Genomic DNA, 11912 nt, shown 5'->3' on the forward strand with positions numbered 1-11912 from the left:
TTAGATCTATCACTACTAGACATATGCACAAAAAAAGGACACCCAAAATTTCTTAAGTAATCAAAACCACTTGGGTTACTTGTCCATACCTTCTTTACAACTTTGTAATCTAATGAAGCTCATGGTGATCAATTGAGTAGATAACAAGCCATGTTAATTGCCTCTGCCCAAAAGCCCTTTAAAAACCCAACATTTAGCCTCAAACATCTAGCCTTTTTAGTGAGAGATCTATTCGTCCTCTCTATAACACTATTTTGTTGTGGTGTCTTATGCACTAAAAAATGTCTCTAAATGCCTTATTCTTCACAAAATTTCTGAAATCATGAATTTGTGTACTCTATGCCATTGTCATATCTTAGATACTTATTTTTTCTAATCGTTTGGTTCTCCACCTAGGTCTTCCATAACTTGAACCTGTAAATACCTTAGATTTCTGCTTAAGGAAATACACCTAGATCTTGCAAGAAAAATTGTCAATAAAAGAGACAAAGTATTTAGAACCTCCTAATGATGGATCTTTAATAGGCCCCCATACATCAGTATGCACATAATCTAGAATCCCCTTGGTTGTGTATTTTGTAACTTTGAAGAAAATTCTAGATTGTTTCTCAAGTACACAATACTTGCACAAATCTAACTTGTAGGTCTTAACTCTTGCAAAAGATCCCTCTTATGAAGTCCTGTCGTCCCACACTCACTAAGATGACCCAAACGCATATGCCATAATTTTGTAGCATCATCATATGACTTAACAGAAGCAACTCTACCTACAATTATACTCCCCAATAGTTTGTAAATAATGCTTGGAGTTTTTTGTTCTTTCATCACAATCAAGGCTCTCTTGCATACTCTAAGGGTATCTTAATCTCTATATGTCCTATAGTTGTAACCATTTGCCTACAAGGTACCAAACAAGATCAAATTCTTCCTTAAGTCAAGGATGTGCCTTACATCACACATCATCACACCACCATCATCCATAGCAAATTTTAACTTGTCCCATTACAACAATAGCACAAGCTTTATCATCACCTAAATAAACATGACCAAAATTGCTTAACCTGTATGTGGTGAAGCACTCCTTGTTTGGCATCATATGATAAGAGCATCAAGGATCCAAGCATCTGTAAGCAGACTACATGAGACATAAAGAACATCTCCTTCACTATAGTAATCTGAGTCATCGGCCTCTGCCATATCATGGAATGGGATGATCTTTCACTATATTTCTTCTGGTTTGGACAATCACTCTTATAATGTCCCTTCTATTTGCACTTATAATATATCATTATCTTTCTACTTTTGGAATTTGGCTTCCTTCTTGTAGAACTTGTCCTTTCTTATGTCTTCCCATGTATTTGATTCCCCTTCACTTACAAACCCTTGCCTTGAGAACCCTCATCTACATATTGATGTTCATAAGAACTTGGCAAAGAACATAACATAATCATTGCTTTATCCTCATTGTCAATCTTCACATCAAGTCTTAGTAAATCATTGATTATTTGATTAAAGGCATTGATGTGTTATTGCAAATCAACTCCTTTTGCATTTTCATCTAATATGATTTTTCATGGCATACAACTTATTCGTCAAGGATTTGGACATATAATGGCTCTCCAATTTCTTCCATACCTCCCATGGAGACGTCAGATCAATAACATGATATATCACCTCATTTTGCCAAACATAGTCATATGATTCCCGCAACCCTTTCCTATAACTCCTCCCAATCCAATTGATCCATGTTATTAGGTTTTTTCTCATGCAATGCCTTTAGAAAACCTTGAAGGGTCAACAAATTCTTAACTTTCATTTGCCATAATCCAAAATTACTAGTTACATCAAAATTTTCGACTTCAAATTTTGCACTAGGGTTAAGCACCATCTGATACCAAGTGTTAGCAATAGCAATCAGATTATAAAATAAGAGAATAAAATACTCAACACAAACAACGATTTAATGAGGTTCGACAACATGCCTATGTCCTCGGGAGCAAAGCTAATGTTTTTTATTATTATTAGAAATAGGATTATATCAAGTATATATAAATTACAAGGGCATAACCCTGCATTTAGAACCAATTAGTTTGTAATCCAACAAATAGATGATCCAAGTTCAATTTGCTCTACTCCAACATCTACCTGCCAATTATGAATATGAGTCATACACACCTATACACAACAAGAATAGAAACATATGGTTAGGAGTTTGGAAAGACTTGACAAAAGTTTTAGTTATCTCTTGGCAAGGTTGCCTATTAAAGTTTTGGTCATTTATTTGATAAAGGAAGCACATATCCACTACCACTTCCTTCTTCATTCTCTACATCTACTCCCCTTCCATTTTATTTGGCCACTGCTAAATTCATTCTAGAATTCTTTCAAAGTGCGGATTTGTGAATTGAATATCTGCCATGTTTGTATCTTGTTCCGGTACATATACTCCGATCCATTCTTTAATACCTTCTGCTACTTCATAATCCTCAAGCAAAATCTCAACATTGTTCCATCCATTCTTAGTATGTTTCCCTTCAATAATATAATCCTCTATTTCGAACCGATCATGCACAAAAGTATGATTTGTCTCAAACTCAATTGAATAAGTATCAACATCGTAACTTATTGGGATCTGTCGCAGGCCATTAACCATAAGGCGCCACACACAGCGGTACAAACGAAAACGACCAGCAGAACATAGAGTAATTGATGGGAACTTGTTACGATACCAGAAACGCAAAGATCGACCCTTGCTTTTGCAACTCAACCAACTTGGGATACTTGACCCTGGAAATATGAAAAGTCTTCCATTCTCGAGTAGTGTCTGCAATCACATTTAATTAATAGATGTAAGTTAAGCATCCACGTAAAGTATGAGAAAATATTTCAAAACATAGATAAAATACCTGATTCTGTAACATTTCATTAGACTTGGAAGATAAAGATGTGCAATTGATAGCTGAAAGATTTTTTATGTTTGGTGGAAGGCCTCTGATTTCTCGTAGCTCCTTGCATCCATTCAAATTAAGTGTTTTCAAGGAGAGACAGACACTGATGGATGATGGAAGGATTGTGATATTGCTGTAACTAAGGGATAAATCTGTTACATTGTGCAACCAAGGAATAACTGTGCAAAGAAATTGATCTGTCAAATGATAACAATGATGAAAATCAACATAATTGACACTTGAAGACATTGTTACTTGACCTTGACCTTCCCCATTTTGAACTTGAGCAAGTCGCTCACAATAGTCAGCATGCAACGTCCTGAGTCGTGGAAGCATAAAAATACTACTTGGTAGTTCAAGTAGCCATTTGCATTCATTGAGACCCAGGAATTTGAGTCCAACTAGATTTCCAATTGAAAAAGGCAAGCCACTTATGCCACTACCACACAAATAAAGTGAACGTATGTTTTCCATCTTCCCTAAAATTTCTGGAAAACTCGTCAGACTTGTGCAATTCCTAAGGTACATGTTTTTAAGAGAAGTTAAGTTCATGCCACAGGGAAGAATCCTAAGACTGGTGCAATCATCAAGATTCAAATATTCGAGTTTTTCAAGGAATCCAATCGAATCATGCACTTCAACTAAATTTGAGCAATGATCAAGATACAGTTCCTTCAGATTTGGTGCTCCAGACATGTCAGGTATTTTCTTTAGTAATTCGCATCTACTTAACTTCATTTCCATCAAAGACTTGAATTTCTGCAAAATGCAAAGAACAACATAGTAAATAATTTATGAATTTTGAAATGGACTTATTAATGTCCAAGACCAAATAAACATCAAGAATCCAAGATAGAAAGCTACTAATAATACCATGTTCACTTGATCCTTGAATGTGAAGGAACTCAAAGGCAAGTCCAATATGACAAGTTTCTTTGGATTAAAATTAGCAGGCAAGGATGATTCAGGATATGCGCTCCATTTTAACACTCTTAAACTTTTTGGGAAAGCACTGGGTCCTTTAGAAAAGTGAGCATTTTCTACCACCAATATTTTAAGGTTTTCCATCTTCTCCAATGCAGTTCCATCCCATTGCACTTCTTTAACTTTAGACAAGTGTAGCATGATGATCTCAGTTATATCAGATCCCTTTAAGCCATAATAGTTAAATTAGATAAAGCTTTCAAATTATAAAGCTTATTTTCTAATAACTAAAAAATTTCATAAATATAAAATTCAATTGTAGAGGGTTAACAACCAGGTCTTCCGGTATGCATTTATCAAAAATGAAAAAAAGAAGGATCAAAGTGACAAATAAGCATAATGCACATACCTTGTTCTGTTTGAAAACACGAAGAATATCTTTAGAGAACCATAATCTACTACGTTCACCTGGTTTTAAGGATGATTCAAGCCTTACAATTTCTCTACCCATATCTTCAATCAAATCATGCATTTTCACACAATCTTGATCGATCTTTATTAGACATTTATCAATCAACACTTGGATAGCATAGTCGGGGGCATAGCCACGACCACTATATAGCATGCTTATGACATAACTTATTGTGTATCCTTTAAAGAAGGAAGCAATGTCTAAAAATATTTTCTTTTCAAATTCCTTTAAGCCATCATAGCTTACTCTTAGAATTTTCTGAATATCTTCATGAGGAATTCTTTCATAAGTATCTAATGCTGACTTCCATTCAAACTCTGTCTTATCATATAAATCAGATCCTATTATTTCCAGAGATAATGGTAGGCCATTAGAATGTTGCAATACTCTCTTTGAAATGTCCAGATAATCAGGATTAACCTGCTTTCGTTTGAAAGCATTCCAGCTGAACAATTCAAGGGCCTCTTCTTGATTTAATCCTTCCACTTCATAGGTTTTTTCAACACCATGAACATGTAGCAAATGGATATCCCTAGTTGTGATAATAATTCTGCTGCCTGGACCAAACCAATCAAGTCCACCTGCAAGTGCTTCTAATTGCTTCAATTTGTCAACATCATCCAAAATTAAAAGAACTTTCTTTTTACAGAGCCTACTTTTAATTATTGGAAACCCTTTCTTTACATTCCCCAACTTAATGTCTTTCTCCCCAACTATATCAAAAAGAAGTGTCTCCTGAAGGTGTACCAGCTCTTTTTTCATTGAATTTTCTCTAATGTCAGCTATAAAAGATAGAGCTTCAAATTGATGAGCAATGAAATTGTATACTGCACAAGCAAGTGTTGTCTTTCCAATTCCACCTATTCCATAAATCCCTATCATGTGGACTCCATCATTTGACTCAAGATCAAGAAGTGAATTCACCTTTTGGACGCGAGACTCTAAGCCAACTGGATAATTAGCAACATATAAAGGGCTCCGATTGATCCTTCTATAGACTTCTTGAATTATATCTCGGATGAAATCATATTCGTATCTGCCCAAGTGCAAAAAATTAAAATTCTAATATCTTACAAAAATAATAATAAAATATATAGGAAAAGAATGGTTACTTATTTGCATACCCTTGTTTGAAATGCCAACCGGATAGATTAGCTGCTGCTTGCAAAACTGACCTCCATTTTTTTATCTTATTCTTGTCACTGATTCTGCTTTCATGCTCGGTGAGTGCTTCTGCATAGCTTCCTTTTTGATGACGAACGTCAGATGGTTCCACTTGATAAAAAACAGGCCAAACCAACATGCCATTGTGTTTGAAGCACTCCATAATATTCACAAGTTCTTGCAAACAAAAAGTTGATGATGCATAGTTTTGTGAAAAAATGACAATGGCAATCCTAGATACTTGAATTGCCTTTAATAGAGCTGGTGTGATTTCTTCACCCTTCCTCAGCTCTTGATCATCCATGAAGGTGTTGAGTCCCTTTTGACACAGAGCATGAAAAAGGTTTCCAGTAAAACCAGTGCGGGTGTCCTCACCTCGAAAACTGAGAAAAACATCATAAGTCCATTGATAGGCAAAGGAAGAGAATGTGGACTTTGACATGGTAGCCACAACAATGATTCTTGAGATGTTTGTGGAAGGAACAGGTGAGTAAGAGAAAAAATATAGTCTTGAAATGTCTTGACTCTTGAGGCTATATTTCCTTGTTCATACTAATATGACATGATTGCCATATATTATGTTAAACTTTTTATGAAAAAAGAAATGAAGAAATTTTGTCCTGAAAGCGGTCAAATAAATGAAAACCAGAACTTGGAAGACGCGGAAACACACAAGGGACAGAGAAAGTGGAAGGCACCAACTCGGAAGACACATATGTTGACTAAAGACTTTTGTTTTTGTAGGGACATGCATTATATTAACCTTTTAAATAAATGAAAAGCTTGTGTCCCTAAGAAGTCAAACAAATGAAAACTGATAACAAGGAAATGGGAGAAAGAAAGATAAAGAGAAAGTGAAAGGAAGTAACTTGGAAGACGCATAAACACAAAAAGGATGCTAGGAAGTTACGCTCAGATTATAATTTCCTTAATAATTAAGAAACCTTTTTAATTTTTTTATTTCAAACTTTCGTTGTATACTTAGTTAATTTTTATTAATAAAATATCCACTGATTACTTGAGTGACTCTTCTTGAATTAATTGATTGAATTTTTATTAATTGCTTCCAAAGATATAATATTTTTTTTTAAGAAAATGTATAAAATACGTAATAAACTACTAAAGTAGGCCTAATAAGTGATTTGGATAATGTATATTAAATTTTAAATTCTAATATTGTTTTATCATTAAAAAATAAAGTATTAATACACTATGTGACATGATTGTCACATGTTAAACCTTTTACTATATATACCATTTTATAAAATGAATAATTTCATCCTTTAGCTCTCAAACAAATAAAAACACGAAAATGGGAAGGAAAAAAAAACATAGGGAAGGTGGAGGGATGTAACATAGAAGACAAGCAGAAACATGAAAGGAAGTAAAATGTGCAAGGTGATGAAATAGAACATGAAAATATTGATGTTGTGTATCTTGTTAGCCTCTCTTTTTAAAAACAGTTTATAAATTCAATTATACACATTTTTGTACAATATCTCATGTGTAAGGTTTATACACACGAGTTCTTGTACAAAATAATAGAATTGAATATGATTTATAATGGAAAACATCATTAAGTCTATTCATAGGCAAAGGGCAAGGATGTTGGATTTGGCATTAGCCACGGCCGTTTCTCTCCAACTATGTCAGGTAAAATTAAAGAGAGTTGCTATAAAATCCAAATACTTCTAAGAATTTTGATACAATAATTATTTTTTAGATTAATATTTATATTTTTAACTAATTTTTTAATAACAAATATTTATAATCGCAACAATTGGTTTAGTATGGTTCAAATTTTATAACATGTTAAATACTTAATTTTTTTATTTGATTTAAGTGATTTTTAAGTCAGAAATTAAACTAAATATCTATTATTTGTGGATTGTTAGAGTGTTATTTATCTTGATAAGGATTCAACTTTTCATTCAATGTCTAAGCATATTGACATGAGATATTATTGGATACGTGATGTTTTAAATTCGTTGGGTTTTGGACTCCCTTCTTATGTGGAGAATAGACACAAATTATGTAAGTTCATCATGTCTCACTTAATCAAGTGGAGTGGGGTCAAATTGGGGTAGAGAGATACTCATTTTATCTTAGAATAATAATGAATTTGAGTCTAACTCAACCCTACAAAATTGATCGACTTGTAAGGTAAGAATTGTTCTCTACTTATATACTCTTTAATTGTCTAATATCTAGTTGATGTGGGACTTGGGTTTTTCCCAATATACCCCTTCACATCCAACACTATTGGGCTTGGTACGTGGATAATTAATGGGTAACCCTTTTTAATGATATAGGATTGGCAGGACTTGAGTTTTTTCTCAATACACCCCCTCATGCCCGTGATGCGTGTGTATCAATGGTAGATGACCCATTTAGAGTGAATCTAGATAGCTTTGATACTATCTTAGAATAGTGGATTTGAGTCTAACTCAACCCTACAAAACTAGCTTGTAAGGTGAGGATTGCTCTCCACTTATATACTCTTTAATTGTCTAATCTCTAGTCGATGTGAAACTTAGGTTTTTCTCAATATTTTGAGGGAAAAAAACAATACAAAAATACAAAGACGAGAAAAGAAAGTTTGGTTGTTCAGATTGCATATCCACCAGATAACGCTTGTTGAATTGTAACTCACCTTTGAATTAGGTTGATTTTTAGATAACAGCTTCATATGATGTTACATATCATATTCAATGGTTGGATCCTCAAAAGGAAGTCTCGAGTGAGAGAAAAATATCTCGTATAACAACTCTATTTTGAGATTTTTCATCTTCTTATTTCTCAATTATAAATAATTGTACTCAGTTTTGCTTTGACTAATTGTAATAACTATTTAGTGCATTATTTGGACTCTCTTGTATTCTTTGTTGAACATAGTGAAATTTTTTCTTTAGTCTAAATGACTCATGATTTTTACCTTTACATTGAGGAGTTTCCCACACTAAAAATATTTGTATATTTTGTGTTTGAATTATCTATTTTTCCTCTATTTTATTGAAAAACTAGATACAATATATGTAAGTATAAATTTATTAATATATACTTATATACAATTTTAGTATTGATTTTAAATAAGATTCAAAAAAAAAAAAATATATATATATATATATATATATATATATATATTATGTGTCACTATAGCTCATATCTATATTTTTAATAATTATAAAAATATAAAGTAAAAAAGATAATTATAAAAATATAAATGAAGGTAAAAGTATTTTTTAGTAACAAATATTGTACCCCTATAAGATATGTGTCCCTATAAGATAATTTATTATTATTATTATTATTATTATTATTATTATTATTATTATTATTATTATTATTAGTATTATTATTATTATTATTATTATTAGTATTATTATTATTATTATTATTATTAGTATTATTATTAGTATTATTATTATTAGTATTATTATTATTATTATTATTACTATTATTATTATTATTACTATTATTATTACTATTATTATTATTATTTATTATTATTATTAGTATTAGTATTATTATTATTATTATTATTATTAGTGTTATTATTATTATTATTATTATTATTTTAGTTTTTATATATTACAAATTTAATTAATTATCGTATGTTACTGTGATGATGTATGGATGCTTAACTTTAGATTTTTTATTAAAAATATCGTAAAATTTTATTTTTAAAATTTATTGTATATTACACATCACTTAAGAAACTTATTACTTACTAAACACCATTAAAAGTCAATTTTTAACATAAGAGAAAAAACATAATTAATATTTATTTAAATTGAAAAATAAAGACTTTTAGTAATTTGTAATTTATTACTTTTATTTTGTAGCTTTAAAGTTGAAAGACAAATTTATGTCATGGATGCAAATTTCTCCATTGCTATTAAAAAATTAATAATATATATATATATATATATATATATATATATATATATATATATATATATATATATATATATATATATATTAGATTTGATGGGTCAATTCTAATTGGGATGAGCCAATATTTCTAACATGCATGTTAACATCTAGCGGGGTGAGTTTGTTTTGCCTTGTTTGTGGTAGGCTAAAATGGGTCGGATTGACCTACTTTATCACTCCTAGTGATTAATGATGAGGAATCTATTTACTAACTTGTTATTGATAGACTTTTATATTTAATAACTCATTTTTATATCAAATTTCAATCGTTAAATTAAAAGTTCTTCATATATAGGTTAAGTTTACAGATTTTTAAGAAATTTGAAAAATATTAGATACTTCATTTTGTTAACTCAAATTGATACTTAATTCACTTAATAATTCATATTGTATATTAAATTTTAATGATATAGTCATCAAATTAAAAATTCTTCATAAATAGATCAAGTCTACAAATTTTTATAAAATTTGAAAAATATTTTATACTTCATTTTATTAATTCAAATTAACAGATATTCATAAAATTATTTTATATATTAATTTGAATTTATATAACATTGTCATATAATTTTCAAACTTTGCATAAATTTATAAACATGATCACTACATTGAAAATTTCAAATTTAACAGTTGAGGTAACGATAATAATAGTGACAGTAATGGTAACAACAACAATATGTATAATAATAATGATAGTCATGATGATAACAATAATAATGATAACATGGATAAGTGTCTACATTAAATTTTAATCTTAATCATTGATTATTTGTATCTATAATCTACAGACTATTATTTGATTTTCTTATTTCTTATAATAAAACATATTCTTATTGGATACACTTTATATATAAATCCTCTTATTTATAATTAGTTTGAATAAATTCATTTATTGATTTGATCAGTGTAATAAAATTTAGAATAAATTTTTTATCATTGATATAATAGGAAATTATTATTTCTACATTTATTATAATGATTTTTTTTTTCTCTTCTTATAATATCATATTACTTATAATTATTAATCTGTCTTTTATCTAATAGTTATAAAGTTTTCCTTGATATACAGATTGACATGATGTTCTTAAGATCAATTCTTGTTAGTATTAAAATTAGCAGGAGTCACATTTATAAATATAGATTAATTCTTGATTGTTAACTTTAAGATACAGTATGAATAATATAAAAAAAAATAGGTTTAATTGTGTTTTTATCCCTCAAGTATTGTAATTGTACAATTTTGATCCCTCAAGTATTGTAATTGTACAATTTTGATCCTTAATATTTTAATTGAGTAATTTTAATCCTTAAAAGATTGTAATTGTGTGATTTTAGTCCCTTAATTTTTCATTGAACAGTTTTAGTCCCTCAACTATTATAATTATGCGATTTTAGTCTTTCCATTAAAAATTTAGTAATTTTAGAAGTTATATATATATATATATATATATATATATATATATATATATATATATATATATATATATATATATATGTTGTTTTAAACTTATACAATTGTTTTCTTATTTAAGTTAATATATATTATAATTTTTATTAATATATCAAATGATATATATTTATTATTACTAAATAAATAAAACTTATATATTATTAGCATTTTAATATTACTGATAAATTAATATCAATAATATTTTTAGTATATTTATAGATAAACTAATAATTTGATAAATATGACTTAGTATATATTAATATAATTTTACAAAAATATAAATATATAACAAAATATATGTATATTTCTAATTAATATACTTATATTTTTGTAAAAGTATATTAATATATAATAAATTATATTTATCGAATTATTAGTTTATTTATAAATATATTAATAATATTATTGATATTAATTTATCAGTAATATTATAAAAATATTAATATATAAATTTTATTTATTTATTAATAATAAATATATATCATTTGATGCATTGAAGAAAATTATAATATGCGTTAATTTGAATAGACAAATAATTGTATAATTTTAAAATATTGTGTATATATATATATATATATTAAAATTATTAAATTTTTAATGGAAGAGACTAAAATCACACAATTATGATATTTGAGGGACTAAAATTGTTCAATTAAAGATTGATCAAGGATCAAAATCGCACAATTTCAATCTTTTAGGGACTAAAATTACCCAATTAAAATTTTGGGATAAAAATTTCCCAATTGCAATACTTGAGGGATCAAAAATGTAATTAAGCCAAAAAAATATTATTACTACATTTAATAAATATTTTTTATTCTCTTTCTTTCTCTCTCTCTCCTCGTCTAAATATTTATTTATTTCCTATTACATATATCCCTTCTCTTTCTTATCAATTCATATTACCTAATTATTTTCTTAATTTAGTTATTTTCTCTCTCCCCATCTAAATCTTTATTTAAACTCAATAACACATAATAATCTATAACTCAATCTTTTCTCAGTTCTATTGTAACCA

General features: G+C 28.8%; 1 protein-coding gene across 1 annotated transcript; it reads right to left on the reverse strand.

The window, feature by feature from the left end:
• Positions 1-1990: 1990 nt before the first annotated feature.
• On the reverse strand, positions 1991-6106 carry LOC109801028 (disease resistance protein RPV1). The gene is made up of 5 exons (XM_020361993.3): positions 5469-6106; positions 4282-5380; positions 3822-4097; positions 2907-3707; positions 1991-2824 (listed from the first exon to the last, which is right to left on the reverse strand). The coding sequence occupies exons 1-5, from the start codon at positions 5948-5950 to the stop codon at positions 2369-2371; spliced, it is 3114 nt and encodes a 1037-aa protein (XP_020217582.2). The 5' UTR covers positions 5951-6106; the 3' UTR covers positions 1991-2368.
• Positions 6107-11912: the final 5806 nt, after the last annotated feature.

Source organism: Cajanus cajan, chromosome 11, assembly GCF_000230855.2.
Source record: "Cajanus cajan strain Asha chromosome 11, NIPB_CcT2T_4, whole genome shotgun sequence".
NCBI classification, from domain to species: Eukaryota; Viridiplantae; Streptophyta; class Magnoliopsida; order Fabales; family Fabaceae; genus Cajanus; species Cajanus cajan.